General features: G+C 42.1%; 1 protein-coding gene across 2 annotated transcripts in view; it reads left to right on the top strand.

Annotated features, from left to right (window-relative positions):
* The window catches only part of Il5ra (interleukin 5 receptor subunit alpha), a 34,600-nt gene that overhangs the window by 9,411 nt on the left and 7,846 nt on the right, over positions 1–17,343 (top strand). For both annotated transcript variants that reach the window (XM_006236977.5, NM_053645.1), the window contains 1 exon segment: positions 2,542–2,680. In XM_006236977.5, coding sequence (XP_006237039.1) covers positions 2,542–2,680 — 139 coding nt within the window.

The raw sequence follows: 17,343 nt of genomic DNA, 5'->3' as shown, positions 1-17,343 counted from the left end.
AGGTAGATATGCAAAAGACTTCAAAACAGGGTCTCAAAGGGTGCTTGAACCGTGATTACAATAGCATGACTCACTATAGCCAAGAACTGAAGCAGCCCCAATAGCCACTAACAGATGAATAGAGTCAGGCTTGGTGGCACACACCTATGTGTGATTCCAGCACCCAGGAGGAAGGCTGAGATAGGAGGAATGTTATAAATTCAAAGCTAGTCTAGGCTGCATAGCAAGATTCTTACCTGAAAACAAACAATCTGAATCCCCAAATCTCTCTCTCTCTCTCTCTCTCTCTCTCTCTCTCTCTCTCTCTCTCTCTCTCTCACACACACACACACACACACCAAGAGACATTATTCAGTCTTGGAAAGGAAATTCTGATATGAATATCATATTCATATCATATTCTATGATATGAATGAACCTAAGCAAGCAAAGGGAAATAAACAAATCGCAAAGAACAAATATGAATAGGATATGATTCTTCCTTTAATGAGATGCCAATGGTAGTAAAACCATATATAAACAGAAGGTAGTAAGTATCCCCACTGCCAGGAAATGGGGGATGGAAAATGAGGGACCATTGTCTAATGGACACAGACAGATTGTGAGGCTTTCATTATTGAGTGATGTGAACTGACTAGAGGGTCTCATGCATGCAGAGAATGACACATTACCCCCCCCAACCAGGAGCCTCTCATTCTTGCAAGATGAAAAGTATGTTGCAGTCTGCTTGCACAACAGCATGGCTGTTTAACAGTTTTGCCCTGCACATTTGAAAACAGTACGTATCTTATACCCATGGAGTTTTATTGTTTTATTTTATACATTGTCCATAACAACTGTTGCATAATTATATTTACCATTGTTTTAGCAATTTAAGCTCCACCCCACCCTACCCCACCCCACCCCCCAAAGGTAAATAACTTCTCATAGCCACAAAGCTGAGGAGTCAGGATTCCACCTCCTGTCTTACAAATAAAAGAAATCAAAAGTCTGTGAGGCTGCTCAGCAGGTAAAGGCACGTGCTGCTTAGAACACTTTCCTGAGTTGATTCCTGGAGCCCCCAGGATGGAAGGAGAGAATGGACTGCCTCAACTTCTCCTCTCGCCTCCACAGGCCTGCTGTGTCCTACACCCACGAGCATAAATAAATACTCCTAAAAATAATTAAAAGAGACAAACTAAACACAAGGAAACCAATATCTACAAATTGGCTGCTAGGGTTAGCACGTAAGGAGAGATAAGGCTTTGTTTTTGCAGTCTGGATTAAATCAAATCCTATGTCTTATTAATTTTAAACCATGTGGCAAATCAGGACTGGCTTTCTTTTGTAAAATTCTAATCTACCGTAAGTTAGCACTTTCATAAAGTAAGTTAAAAAGGTTCAACTAAAATTTTATATATATATAAATCTATATATAAATCTATATAATATAATCTATATATAATATTATATATATATATCTCCAAAGATATGAGAATACAAGCTAATTTATATGTAAGCACACGATTCACATGCTTGTCTGTCACAGCCGTGTCCAACGGCTCTGCAGTTTGTAAACTGTGCTCTCACTGACTGCATTGATCTTATCAGAGACCAGTAATCAGCACTTCCTGACCCATACCAGTCCACAACCACATTACGCCGCCTGGTAGGGGTGTGAGGAAAGGAATAACCCAGAGGCACGCGAGGCATGCTTTCTTCAGCCAAGTGGTAGGGACTGAACTGGCCTGAACACAAGGTGAACAATAGTCTTATAACCATGTACCTTACATAGGGATTTAGAGTGGCTCTGTGGGGTTTATATTAAAAGCCAAACAGTTCCTACATTAAAACTCCAGTCATGGACAATGGGCAGCACGCATGGATTTTTCATGATAGACAAGTGTAGTATTTACAGGACAGAAGGGTAATTTTTTTTTCTTTTTTCTTTTTTCTATTCTTCGGAGCTGAGGACTGAACCCAGGGCCTTGCGCTTGGTAGGCAAGCGCTCTACCACTGAGCTAAATTCCCAACCCCCAGAAGGGTAATTTTGCTAGCAGTGTGAAAGTTGAATGTAGGGGAGAGGGGGACCATGTGTACACAGGGATATGAGCTACTAGGACAGTTGAAGGGATAGACCAGGAAAGCCCTCACAGAATGCGGCCATTGGGCAGAGCAGGATAGGTATAAACTACATGCCTTTTAGGCTTATGACTTACCAATGTGGTAGGGCAAGGTAACAGAGATTATGTATGTTGTTGAAACTGACCAGTTTTTCCATGTGAAACATTAATTTGTCCACACAGCATCAACTGACCATTTTATTTATTTATTTATTTATCTTTGTTTTATTTATTTTAGTTACAAGATCACTTTCTCCCATGGGGTAACTGCCAACTCTGCCAACTGGGAACTCTGTTGAATAAACTCATGACTATGCCCTATTGATTTTAGATTACTTGCTAAATAATGAGTCAGACTACCCACACGTGACCTCTCAAGCTGGTATTTCACATAAGTTACATGACTAGGCATTAAGATAATGTTATTTTTCCCATTTAGATGGAAAACCTGGTCACCAATAAGTTCATCTCAAAAATTGATGATGTTTCTACATATTCCATTCAAGTGAGAGCAGCTGTGAGCTCACCTTGCAGGATGTCAGGAAGCTGGGGCGAGTGGAGTCAACCGATTTATGTGGGTGAGTCCCCGCTGTGTATTTAAAAGCAGTGGCAACAGATAATCTCAGAAAATGTACATGTTCACTCGGGTCTTGAAATGGCTTGACTCTGCCTAATCTTCCATCCACCTACTGTGTCTGCACGGATGTCCTAGGAACCTGGTTGTCCTGCTTTTCACCCTAGCACAAACCCTTGCCGGGCCTATTTTATTTTGTGCAATTCTTGCTTTTATTTAGATGTTTCTGGTTGTGCTTCTATCCGTACTGTGTGTCTCTGTGTGCATGCATGAATGAATGCATTATGCATATGTGTATATGTGTGTGCAGGTTTAAGTACTCTGTGTGCTCACGGAAGACAAAAGGAAACATGGTTATCCTGTTCTATCATTCTCTGCTTTGGTCCCTTGAAGACACGGTCTCTTGTTAAACCTTGAGCTAAGCAGGTATCTAGTAAACCCCAGAAGTCCTCCACCCTCTGCCCACAACAGCGTTGTACTGATAGGTCCTCAGGCAGCCACACCCAGGGTTTCACATGGGTGTGAGGAATTTGAACTGAGCCTCTTTTGCTTGTACAAGACACACTCGAGCATGCTAAGGCATCTTCCCAACCCCTAATTATTTAGAGCAGATTTTTCTATTTTCAGAGACTTGCAGAGTCATAAGCTGTGGTAAGAAATGGAGGTCCAGTCTTCTTTTTAATCTAGTTTTTCTCCCTATGGTAACATCTTGCAAAATCTCTGGTATAATTTCAAAACTACAAAATTGGCACTGACCCCCCCCCCCCGTCCTCCTTGGAGCGTGTGGGTGTAATGTGTCATTATTTGTGTATCGTGGGTCTTATGCATTCTTAGCATGCGTGTCACAGCTCAATCAAGATGCCAAGCAGTCCATCGTACAATGGTTCCCTTTTTCTTTTGAAAACACACCCATCCTCTTTTGCTCCTCATCTCTAGCCTTTCGAAAGAACTAATTCAGTCCCCATCACTGCAATGTTTCTATACTCGGGTGTGAGTTCATACATTTGTTTCCCTTTGAAAAGAATTTGAAATTGAATAATTTTAAGGTCCGAGAAGCTGGGACCCATCCCTGAAACTTTAGCTTATCAGACACTATATAGGTCTAGGAATTGAGGCCTCTCTTGATCATCTGTGTTGGTTTTCCACCTATTGTTATTTATGATCAAATTGACTGGGTGCCATTCATGACAAATAACAGGGAATGGGTAGCAACTGTGGATGAGGGGGTGTATTTCTTGGATAAAGAAAGTTACCGGTACAAGTAGACATTTGCAGGATAGCATCGTAGATGATATTCATGTATTATCTTAGCTAAGTCTATCAAGAAACTCATTCTTCAGATAAAGATGTATATTTGGAAAGCTTAGATCATTTGTTTACCTCTGTAAGCATCAGGGATGGGGTGAACTCCAGGTTAACTCATCCTAGGGCCCAGTCTCTTAGCACTCTGTCATGGTGTGATACGTCCCTTCATGTTGAAAAGTACTTAGGAAATTAGACTGGCATAGAGAACTTTTTGGTTAAGGCTGGTTCTATCCCCTCTCACAAAACCTATGGGATATCCAAGAGCAATTTAGGTAGGATACTTAAGGAAACAATTCTTTCAGGCACATGCTAAAATTATCTACTAAAGTAGTAAGTCATTCACTTGGGCTAAAGGGTGTTGATCCATGGGAAATTCTGGGGTCTGATCTATGCTCTGTGTGGTCTGAGTCAGAGCTGGTGGTTATCAAGTACATTTCCAGGGAGACAAGAATAGTGGAAGGGATCAAGACGTGGAGCACAGATCTAGGTCTGCATGAAGGCTGATCATGCTGCCCTGAACTCCTACAGGAGAATGTTGGCCCGATTGAACCAGTACCCAACCCAAACTGCCTTGTGCTGTGCCATGGCTCTGATAACAGTGGGGGATGGGGACATGGGCTCAGAGCAGCACCATGAGTTTCCTGGGGAGAGGAACTGAAAGGAAGATGTAGGGAACTGAAAGTTATACGGACTCACCTACTTCATAATTTTGCTGAGGTGAGTCTTCCTCTTCCTCCCTCTCTCCTCAGGTTGACACCCAACTAAAGGAACCTGACAAGGCACATAGAGGGCCTCTCTCAAAAATGCTTCTTTGCACAAATAAAACTCACTTAGTGTCCCAAGATTGAAACAAGACTCATCAGTCTCAGGCATTTTTAACCAGATAATTACTGTTGTCCAATCATGTGCCAGAAGCTTTGGTTATTGGCACTCTACAGAGAGTTTACGTTGGTTTATGGTTTATGTTGTTTATGTTGTTTCTCAAGAGCACAGATGTCATTGGTCTGAAACTACTGATGTTTCTCATTGTTGTCCCAACATTGCAACATAAACAAACATAGAAAAATATTAATATCGACCAAAAGACCTCAGATAAATATGGTAGAGACCAAGATCAGAGTCTTGGGTAAGAAGTTAACTGTGTTTTTTGTCTGCTTGAGTTTTGAAGTTCTAATCAATGTTGACTATTGATACTATAGGCTGAGGAAGCAGAAGTAGACAAAAGTCAGATCTGGATTTTAGCCAAGGCTCTGCCAATTGTGGTTCAATGAACCAAGTTAGAGAACACAGTACAATTTGGAGAAGAATTCTGAGAATATACTCAGGTTGTAAGTGGCGGTGATGGTCTCTGCCACCACATGTCTGGGACTGAGTGAAGTACCATGCCAGTCTGGGTTCTACTACTCTGACCTAGTACCTGACAGCTAACCTTTCTGGGCATCAGTTTCCTTACCTGTAAAGGTGACTGTTTCAACTGTTTCCTGGTTGCTTCTCTGGCTGCCACTCTTGTCACTCCACTCTCCAACATTCACCACCAAAGGACTGTAAGACTGTGTGAGACATCTCAAGAGTTTACCTTATATTTGTCTTTAACTTCACTTTCCACTCTCCTGCTCTATTACCATTTCCTAAATAACAGCGTCCTAGCTTGGACCTGGCTTCCTTTTTTTTTTTTTTTTTTTTTTTTTTTTTTTTTTTTTGGTTCTTTTTTTCGGAGCTGGGGACCGAACCCAGGGCCTTGCACTTCCTAGGTAAGCGCTCTACCACTGAGCTAAATAACCCAGCCCCTTGGACCTGGCTTCTTATATCCGCTCCCGCCCCAGGTGCACCTCATTGTTATTTGCTACTGCAAATCCTATTTCATTCATTGCCACCTAGTTCACGTTGAAGACCTGATTAATATTAGTGCTTACCTTATAAATCCATCCTTTCTGGAATTTACTCCTGTGCTCAGTTTGGGATCATTAGTGAATTTAATCAATGCAGATTCTCCGTTTTCATCAAGATGATTAATAAACATAATAGGAAGTCCAAGCCCCTCAGGGATATTTTGCATGGCTCTTCCTTATCCCTGGAGAATGTACTACCAATTACGCCCAGCTTGCAGTCTATCAGGCAGTTTTGTTGTTAAGTTCATTTTCTTCAAACTCCCTTCCTTCTTTTCTACATTGCCTTACAAATGGCCCCTGGGAACTCTCCTGGATTTTCACTATCGGGTCCAACAGGAATATCACCCATTCCTTTGAGATAATGTTCACCCCCATTATTTTAATTAAGGAAAGAAAATGAAAGCCTGGAGATATTAAATGACTCAGTCATTGTCAAATAGGCAAGAAGTAGCTATTAATGGGTAATTTCCCCAAATAAGTGACATATGAACCAATTAGCAAATTAGAATAGTTTAAATTAACTAATTAACCCATTATAGCCCAAGGTTGTTTCATAAAGAATGAGACACAGAAGAATGTGGATTGATGGTGTAGGGAGCTTAGGTAGGGGAGGTGACTTTTTCTGCTCTAGTGGCAAGGTCCTTTATCAGTCCAATAGGCATGGGGGATAGATAAAGGGAACAGCAAAGAACCTCTCTCTATCTGCTTGAGATTTTCCTTGAATCTACCCTGTTGCTCTGAGATTTTCAGAGCATGTATTTCCTCCTCCCCCCTCCTCCTCCTCCCCCCTCCTCCTCCTCCCCCGTCCTCCTCCTTCTATGATAGTGACCGTTTTGTTTTTATCAGTGCTCGTTATCAACTGTTCTCGATCAGCTAACTTCTGCGTTAAGAGCTGGACTTCCCTATTTCAAATGTTTTTCTCCTTCCCAGTCTTGAAGGTCCAGCTTCTCCTATTCTGTTGTCATCTCCGCCATCTCCTGTTTCCTGAAAACTTCCATGTTCTGGACCCCGGTCCCTGAAGCTTTGCTGTTTCTCATGCCTTCTTTTCTCCTCTACTCTGGGACATTCCGTCAATAAGTGTAAAATAATTTAATTCTAGAAATAAATGTTTCTAGGCTGCATCTTGCCCCCCCTCCTGAGAAATAAGAATGTTGACTGTGTTTATTTGTAGCTGTACCCCTTGTTAGGATCGGACCTGTTCCTTGTTAAGAGGTTAGACTGGACTCAACAGTGGTTCTCAACCTATGGGTCATGACCCCCCCCTCCCAGGTCGCAAATTAGCTCTTTAGCATATCAGATATTTACATTACATTTCCTAGTAGTAGCAAAATTACAATTATGAAGTGTAGTGAAAAATTTATGGTTGAGGGTTACCCACATTATGAGAAACTATATTAAAATGTCATAGCATTACAAATGTTGAGAACCATAGCTTTATGTGAACAGTGAGTTTGCTCCACTCTCAGTGAAGACTGTATCTGCCACTCAGGACCTGGTATTATTAGAAATAAGTGAAAAATGTGTTCTTCTAGAAAGCTTTCTTTAGGCTTAAGATAAGTGGCACTTAACCTGGGAGCAGAACAAGACTCAGTCACCCCAGCTTTCTCATCGCTCAGTCAGCAGCGTGGTCACCATTTACAGCGTGACTGCTGCTATCTACTGGGACAAGTCCTTCGGCAAAAAAGACATGCTGCTCATAGGAGATTTTGGCCTTCACTTTCCTGCTATGATATGAGCGAGGGTGTGTGTGTGTGTGTGTGTGTGTGTGTGTGTGTGTGATATGTGTGCAGGGGAATATGTGTCCTGGGGTGGGTGTCAGAGCTAAGCAAAAATCAATATGGCATGTTGAGGTGAGGTATTATCATGCTAAATTTGCTAAATTATACACCCAAAGTTCTGGGACTGAAATCTCATGTTTACCAGATTTTGTTGTGCAAACATTGTTCCTTAATTTAAATCTATTGGTTTAATAAAAATGGCTACAACCAAATACTGGAGAGACTAGAGATAGGCAAGTTTTTGAGTTATGTGGTTACATAGAAACATAGGGTGGGGTGGGGTGCAAAATGAGGGAGAGATGAGAAGATGCCATGGGAAAAGGGATTGTGAACGATGGCCATGAGGGCTGGCCAGTTGGAATAAGAGTGGCCCAGGCAAAAAAAAAAAAAAAAAAAAAAAAAAAAAAAAAAAAAAAAAAAACAAAACCCAAAACAACAACAACAACAACAACAACAAAAAAACCAAAAACAAAACCATGGCAAGTCATATCGTGTGACTATTGAAAGGGTAGTATATACTAATAACTTAGAGGGTACATATCTGCCCTCTTTTATCTAGGAACTGAATGATCAAAGGCAGGGTAGAAATATCCCAACTGAGATCAAATAATGACTGCAACAGTGGCACATAGGCATTTGTGCTGGGTGGAAGGAGGGCTTTTATTCTTTGACTTCCTTGACTTGGTGTTCACGATAGAAACGCAAGGCAATTTACCTCTACCCGAAGCTTGTAGATGCACGAGCTGGGAGGAGACGGGGTTATCTTGAAGAGCACTGAATGTACTTCTTTCGTGGTCCACAGTCTATCAAAGGCTCCAGCTTTGGCCCCTTCTTTCCTCTGCGCCTCTAGATTTCTGGCAGCCCTCTCTTCATCTGTCTGTCTGTTTGCCCCTCTCTTCATCTGTCTGTCTGTGTGCCCCTCTCTGTCTCTCTTCTCTGCTCTCTCCCCTTTCTTCTTAAACTCTTAAACCATTGTGAGACAAGGTACAAACCAGAATAAGGAAGAGGAAAGAGAAACAGGTAGGAGGAAAGGGGCAGTTTCACTTTCTCTGGGCTTCGAAAAGAATTCTGTCCATTTACAGTGTTAAGAGGTGAGAGAAGGGAGGCCCTGGGTCAAGACAGGGGAAAAATGCTTGGAAAGAAAACCAGGTGACCCCTCAGCAACAAGGAAAGCCCCACTTAGGCAACTGTCACAGCTGCCACTTTTCTTTGCAAGTGGGGGATTTCAGCTGGGCAGACATAGTAGTTGAATCAAACTGCTTCTTTGACTCAGGCTTCTGTGGTTTCAAGGTTGGCTGGATCTTGACCTACGACAAGCCTCAGGCCAGCTCACCTCGGCTCTGTGGGCTGTTCTACCATCTTGAAGGAAGGTTGCAATAAGCTTTCAGGCTCTGTTCCCTAACGCCAACAATTTTATTTTATTTTATTTTATTTTATTTTATTTTATTTTATTTTAATTTAATTTCAGGTGTAGCCACTTCTCTTGGTGGCCATACCAATCAGTCTTCCATGCATAATAATTTAGGCCAAAGAAGGACTCTATCCCTGACCTTGGTCCTGTGCAAAGCAAGTTTAACAGTATCTGGGATATCTGTCTAAAAATCATTTTCTTACTAGACAAAGAATACCCAGCAGCAAGATTACCTATTAATGCTGACTGATGTTCTAGTCCCAGTTGTTATTGTGTTCCAGCCAGAGAAACTGAGGCAAGGAGATAGACCTTGCCAGGGCTGTAGACTGCTACCGAGAGGTGAGTTTTTGCTAGTTCTTAGCCTGCTCAAGCTCCATGTAGGCCAAGCAATTGAGATATTTACATTGAACTCGGCAAGCAGTTTTTGTCTAAATACAGCATGTTGTGCATGTCACTTATTCTGTGCCTCTCTGTGTGTGATATGCCAGTTCTCGTGTGTGTGTGTGTGTGTGTGTGTGTGTGTGTGTGTGTGTGTGTTCATTAATAGGTTTTCTCCGACATCGAAACAAATCAATTCAAGCTAAATTGAGAGTATCAAGGCAGGTTTATTGGAGGCAGCTCTGGGTTTGTGTGTGTGCGTGGGGGCGGAGCGGGTACCCTTATCTCACAGGAGGAACTCTGGGAAATTGAGATGCAGATGGGGAGACAGTGGAGTGGAGTAGAGAAAGAGAGAGTACATGCATGCACAGAGAAGGAAATGAGAGTGGGAGAGAGAGGGAGTTTGCAAAATGTCTGGATTATATAGAGAAGAGCCTCTGAGGGAGAGGAAGCCCAGTCCTTGGTTGGAAAGCTCAGGATAGAGGGTGGTGTGTGCCAGCCATACCTTGTAACTGGTAGGGACTGAGGGATGCTGGGAGAACCTGGAAGTCAGTTCCACTTGATATGTTAAACAGGCATCCTAGCCTCCTGTCCAGGGTTCGAAAGTCAACATTCCTAAGTGTATGAGTGTGGGGGTGCATGCTCCTCAGTCCACTGTGGAAGTCACAGGACAATGTTTGCATCTTGACTCTAGCATTTGTCTTTGTGCAGTTGCTCAGATCAGGCTAGCTCACGCTCAGGCTTCTACAGATCCTCCTAGCTCACCTTCCCATCTTTGGGCAGGATTTTGCCAGGATTCAAAATGCCTGTACTTTTGTCTTAGACTTTTGTGTGGGTTCTGAACCCAGGTTTTCAGATTTGTAGGAATAAGCCACCTCGACAGCCCATTGTAATGTTCATCTCAACTCATATCCTTGAAGTATGGAGGTGTGGGATTAACCATGATCTCTGACTCCCTTCTTCCTTTATACCCAGAATACCTGGTATTTGTGTCTCTTGACCTGAGGATTCAGACAACACTGCAATTGTGCTTTTGTCCCCTTGAGGATCTAGGGAAATTAACTCAACGCTTTCACTCTGACACAGTGCATTAATCTCCACCATAATTACCACAAACACAGACTGATCAGCTACTGTCAGCTTGCAGAGATGCTAAGCAATTTGTAGGTATTAACTCATTCCCTCCTGCCCCAGCCTCAAAGCAATACACAGTGAAACAAATACACCGCTCAAGGAAGGACACCTTGGCCCCAAGCGACAGAACTCGACTTAAGCCTCTCCCTCCTGTGTCTACTGGGTACCAGCACCCTCTGCAGCCAGCCTGCAGTTACTTCAGCAGATCCACAGAAAAATGGCTCCACGGTAGCTCACAGGAAGAAATCTGGGTTTGTGGCAGCTCTGAAAGGCACTGGTTCTTTGTGAGAAGCCTGCAGAGAAGGAGAAAACTTTCCCTATTCTGATCCATCCAGTCTGGGTCTGATGGGAGTTATGAAAACCGCCTGCATCCTCTAAGTTAGGAGCTCGCCAAGCCATTCATGTACACAGTGCAGTCTCCATGGCTTTGCCTCACTGTCCTTCGCCTGAGCCCAATTTCACCAGAACACCAAAGCTATGTGCATGTTTCAGTGGGTCATCATTTTATGCCTCTACCCCTTGTCCCCACCCCTTGCCTCCTTAAACCAGTAGATCTCTCAGAGTCCACCTAAAAGCTGTGACAGAAAGCTCAGTCACACAAGGTGACTTTTGACTTTTGTTGAAATTGGGAACCTTTTGTGTGAGACACCACAGCTTTTCCCTCCAACCAAAGGAAAGCCACAGGAAGCTAGTTAAACCCTGGATCATAGGCTAACATATTGACGCCATCTGAATTATTCAACCCTGTTGATGCCATTTAAACTTTTCCCATCACCTGCTGCTTTCAAAACACAGCAGGGCTGCTTTATTTGAGGGGCTCCATCAATTTGCTAATTAGTCCTTTTACTTGAGACCTATTGTTGAATTGGAGTCAGATTCAAAAATCAATACTGGAGCAATGAAAGTACAAACTTGCATGGACCAAGACTGCACAGGTCTCTGAATCAAATCCACTCTTTAGAGCTGTCAGTCCCAAATAATAGATCACAGAATTCTAGAGCCAGAGAGACTGCAATACCAAGGTATGGAGCTTTCAGGGCAGCCAAAGACAGCTAGCTTATCATCACGTAGAGAGTTCCTGACCTCTGTTGTCACCATCCCCCCTCCATACAGAACCACATGAATGAGGTTTCTAAATCCACTGAGTTAGTAAGGTCTTCAAGACACCCAGACATGAGGTGGAGGGGCTGGGGGCTTTTCCATATGTAGACTATGACACTTCCCTTCTCAAAAACTGTCTGTATAATCAACGGAGAATACCCAACCATTTCTTAAGAAACACCTGCAGCTTCATGGTTAATAGCATGTAAAAAATGCCCTTTAAGTCAGACAAATGATTCAAGTTAACTAGAAATTTCTCCTTTTATTTTTTCTTTTATTCTTACCTCCCAACCCCAGCCTCAGGATTGAGTTTAGAGCCTTGCCCAGGAGATTAGAAAAGAAAGCTCTAAGGTCACGTATCCCAGGACATCTAAAGACATCACTCAACTTTTAGTGGACTGACACTCTTAATAACTTTGACTCCGTGTGTGTGTGTGTGTGTGTGTGTGTGTGTGTGTGTATGCCATTGGTAAGATCTGCTCTCTGTTCCTTATTCAGCCAAAGAAGAGAAGGTTCCTGCTTGGATTCATCTTTTTATATACTCATTAAATCTCTCTCTCTCTCTCTCTCTCTCTCTCTCTCTCTCTCTCTCTCTCTCTCATTTATAAAACAACTGGTAAGCAGGTATAGGTTCTTGCTGTCAAGCATAATGACCTGGTTCAATCTCTGAACCCCACGTCGTGAACAGACAGAATCCACTCCCACATGTTGTCCTTTGATGTGCACACATGTACCTTGTGTTGTCTTTTGATCTACACACGAGTACCTTGGTGCCTACAACCTTCTATTATAAAAGAAATAAATGGTGAAGAAAAGTAGAAATAAAATTTTAATCACTGGATCGATAGTAATTTACAAGTCATTTTTACTCCACAGTATGTGAACATGATCTCTTGCACTAAATTTGCCTATCAATGTATGTTTTCTTTGAGGCAAGGCTCACAGTGCTTGGGTCCTTGAGCATGAGTTCTACTCCTCATGTGGTCATATGGGAGGAGAGCCTGGACAGGCTAGGTTAACTCCTTGTAAACACTGGCTGTGAATAAACACAGTCATTTCCATGTAGTGAGAACTTTTTTAGTTGGATAAACTAAAACAAGTTGCCCTCCCCTCCATGATTTTTGCTCGCTCATTGAGAATCTTCACTTATCTACATAAGAGGTAAGGGGACTATGCCAGTTGAAAAGACTTTTGTAATCATGGTCAGAGGATAACGGTACTGTTATCAGGACTTGGCATATCAGGCTAGTGGATATTGTACAATTTGAGCCACAAATGACTGAGTGTTTGACCACGATAATAGTTACTTTTTGTTCTTTTCATAGGACTCAAAGTTTTGCTGTGTGTCTTAGTAACATACTTATGAACAAATAAACAATATAGTTAATGATTTTCAATGCCTTTTCAGGAGGAGTAAATAACAACAACAACAACAGTAACAACAACCGTGCAGTCCTGACTAGTCTGTAACTTGCTATGTTGATCAGTCTGGCCTGTGACTTGCTTTTATCTTCCTGTTTCTATCTCTCAAATGCTGGGGTGATAGGCACATTTCACTATTCCAGGGTATGCAAATGCCTGCATATAACAGACACAATAACATTATAAAAAAAAACCTTGATATTTTAAAGATTTTTCCTAAGTAATGTAGCTATGTTTGAGTATATGTTTATGTATGTGTGTGTGATACCTTCAGAGACCAGAAGGGCTCAGAGCAGTTGAAGTCAGAGCCATAAGATGATACTATGCATCCGCATGTGGGGACTAGGACACAAACTCCAGAGCTCTGCAAAAGCAGTCTAAGTGCTTAATTGCTGAACCGTCTCTCTAGCTTTAGCTCAGGATTTTAATAAAGTGCGTCAGTGCTATAGCTGGGAATGTCAAGGACACAGGACGTTTGCAGAGCGGCCAACCTCAACATAGTCTTGGCCAGTGTTTGGAAGGCGTCATTTGAGTGGCCAGACACAGTGTACACCTTTAATTTACTTCCGGAGCCTAGCCTCTCCAGGCTCCCTCCCCATATGACCATGTGAAGAGTAGAACTCATGCTCAAGGGTATAAGCATTGTGAACCTCGACTCAAAGCAAACAGACATTGACGGGTAAATTCAGTGCAAGAGAGCACATTGCTCAAATACTGTTGAGTAAAGAGGCTTCAAAAATACACATGAGACACAAAACAAACTTTAGTGAGGTAAAAGTAGACTCAGCCACAAAAGTGATGATGTCCAGGGGTTGCTCCCTGATAACAAAGACACACCTAGAATAATTAAGTAATTAAACACTAGTATATGACACGTGAAGAACTCCTGGGATACACTCTGTAAAGAAGAAATGCCAGAATATAGGAAGTGAAGCAGCAGACATAGCACACCCTCAGTTTTACAGAGGGAGAGAATTGGACAGGGAACCATACATTAGATTTACGGATGCAGTCATTGGTTAATCCTGGGCTTTGTTCTTGTTGCCCTGAATGACAGTTGTGTGTCCCCGTTGACTTCGCTCCCTTTCTCTGTTTCCATTTTTCTATCTTCCTAGGGACCTCTGGGATTAAATTAATGGTGTACACTGTGTCTGGCCACTTAAAAATGTACTCATAAAATATGGGCACAGAGTAAGTTTTTAGTTAATCCTCATGAGTGACGACTTTTATATTTTTGTACTTTGTAACTTCCAAACTATTACCGGTAAAAATATGCTGCTTTTGTAAAGTTAGTGTTTAAAGGACACGTAAGGAAGTGATGGTAGCCTGGGTAGAATAGATATTAGCAGAAAAAGAAAGATGTCAGGATTGTGGCAGATTTGCAGGATCCTGTGTTATAACTTGGTTTGTGGTGAGACTACCAAAATGTCCAGCTTCACTGCAAGCTGGGTCTGGAACCCAGGTCTCTAGACTAAGCAAGGACAGATGCAGGAGTCAGAAGCATAAAGCCTTACATTTATGATTATTCATAGGAATCAGGCATGCTGAGGGTGTGAATAAGGAACAGGAGCTATAGAAATTGGAAATAATCTGAGTCCCCAAGGATACAGTTTGGGTCTTGAAAGGACAGAGACTGAAATGGAGAAGCTGGTGAAGGAAGTAATTACTGACTGCTTTCGCTTCTTTTGTTGTTTTCAGACAGGTTCTTACTTCTTATAGCCCTGGGGGAAGGGGTGTCTCTAACTTGTCCTCCTTCTACCTTAGCATTCAGAGTCTGAGATTACAGCTGTGCAGCCTCAGGCCTGGCTGACAATAGGTTTGATGAAATGAAGAACACAAACTTGGTTGCGACTATTCTCAGGTTCGCAAAATACACAAGTGAGTTGGGGATGTGGGGGATTTATAGTCTAAGACTAGAGCTACAAGTCAGGGCAGTGTCAGGAAAAAGAAGGACTTTGGGGGTTTCATGGAATTAAAATGTGAAGGTGTGACAAACACGCTTGTCAATGCTCAAAGAACAGACTGCGATAAGAAATGGCCAAGGGAGGCACTGAAAGGGAACCAGCTGCAATTTTAAAAGAAGGAAGTGCCATAGAAGAATGGGATCCTTTCAGTAAAGAACCATGGTTTTGCTTAAGTAAACGGTGGACAGTTCGAATTCCAAATGGAGATGGCAGTGGTGTGGCATATATGTGTACATATATGAAAGGGCACAAAGGATCCTATGACTTTTTGAGCAATTGATACATGCTAATAACATTTTTAAAAGGATGGGGAGGGGATATGTCTCACTTGTCTGGTATGCAATGGATTTAATCCCCAGCAGGACATAAAGGAGATGTGGTAGAGCACTCAGGAAGTGGAGGCAGGAAGATCAGAAATTCAAGTTCATCGTTCACTACACATTGGGTTTGAGGCCAGTCTAGGAGTACATGAGACCTTGCCACAAAACTCATTTTAAAGAAAAAGAAGAAATTTAGGAGATCAGAGAGCATACAGTTAGGACAGAAATCAAACAATGGGTCTTTTGGGTTTTTCTTTTTTTAAAAAACAATAATTTATTTAATGTATATGAGTACACTGTAGATTCTACAGGCACACCAGAATAGGACCTCAGAGTCCATTCCAGATGCTTGTGAGCCACTATGTGGTTGCTGGGACTTGAACTCAGGACTTCTGGAAGAGTAGTCGGTGCTCTTAACTGCTGAGCCATCTAGAAAGACATTTCCAGAGACTTTTAAAGGAATTTCTGAGGTATGAAAATACAGAAGCTTGAATCATTTTTCCATTATTTATTTATTCATTTTATATCCTGATCACTACCCACCTCACATCTTTCCCCTCCCCATTCCCCATCTCCTCTGAGATGATGGGGACTCCCCTGGGTATCCTTCACTGGGGTACATCAAATGTCTGCAGGGTTAGGTGGATCTTCTCCCACTGAGGCCAGACCAGGAAGCCTAGTTAAGGGGAATGGATTCCACAGATACAAAAGCCTGAATCTTTCTTTATTCAAGAAACCAGACACGGCAGTTTGAGAAGACAGTATTTGATGATAGCTACTGAAGATGGCTGAGCAGGGTCATAGCTTAGTCAAGATAAAGGATTCTATGAATATTTGAAGGCAGAAAGGAAGAGATTAAAGCTTTGGAAAAGTGGAGAAGAAACAGGGAGATGAGGAGAGGCAAGAACCGCCAGCATTAAATCCAGACATCTCTCTCCTGTGATAATTGAACAGTTTGTGGGCTTTGAATGACTTGAAGATTTTTTTGAAAGCCTTAGGATATTCACAAGTGCTCAACAACCCTCATTTACATGCATTTCTTGTTTTATAGATGTCATAGCAAACTCAGGTTTGTTTATTATTGCTTTTTATTCTGGAGTAACATGGTTTGAACCTTGCCACAGTACTTACCTAGTACAGCTATCGTCAAATCACTATTTGCTTTCTGCATATTTCCCTTGATGGAGTTCAAGCTGGAGGAATGGAAGTGCCAAATGCATTATTTTTATCACCGAGTCACAGTAACCTGTGTACCTGACAGGAGCCTAACAGATACTTGCTAAATGAATGGATGGATGACTGAGTCATCTCTCTCCCTAGGAAAGAGAACTGGCTATAACTTAGGACTTGCTTTTTGGTCTCTGAAAGTGAGTCTAGCAAAGTAGCACAAATGAACCCTACTTCTACTAGCATCATTAGTCAGGGACCCTTGAGTTTTCAGGACTGCATTCTTGAAATTAAACCAACAAGCACCTCTCTTGCCCCATCCCACCATCCTTCTCACAGTCTCAGAGGTCTTAGAAGAATCTCCTGTATAGAGAATAGGGATGCATGCAAAACACTTCCTGTGCTGACAATGGCAGTTTCTTACTCCCTATTCTGTGAAATGGGAAATAAGAGTAAGAGGGGCGTTGAGGATAATTACAGCCATACAGTGTTTACCGTAGATTCTAATACTTCCGTCACTACGGATATTTTCTCATACTTCCTCCATAAGTTTCATTTCCAAGCAGGTAGATGTCCCTATAGAAATAGATTTCACTGTACTCTAATGAGGTTAGTGAGTAGCCATATGCTTTTGTAGCTTTTGCACCTAACACCCTACTTGTCATCTGAAGCTCTAAGCACCAGTACCCAGGTAGCACAGGGTAGGGGTAGGCTCCAAGACACTGGCTGATTAAATAAGTAATCATTGAAAAACCCTTTGTGCATGGTTTCCTTTCCACTTCTAAGAACCCTGTGAGA

This window comes from Rattus norvegicus, chromosome 4, assembly GCF_036323735.1.
Source record: "Rattus norvegicus strain BN/NHsdMcwi chromosome 4, GRCr8, whole genome shotgun sequence".
NCBI classification, from domain to species: domain Eukaryota; kingdom Metazoa; phylum Chordata; class Mammalia; order Rodentia; family Muridae; genus Rattus; species Rattus norvegicus.
Note: the sequence above shows the minus strand (reverse complement) of the source record. Positions and strands in the feature narration are given on the sequence as shown.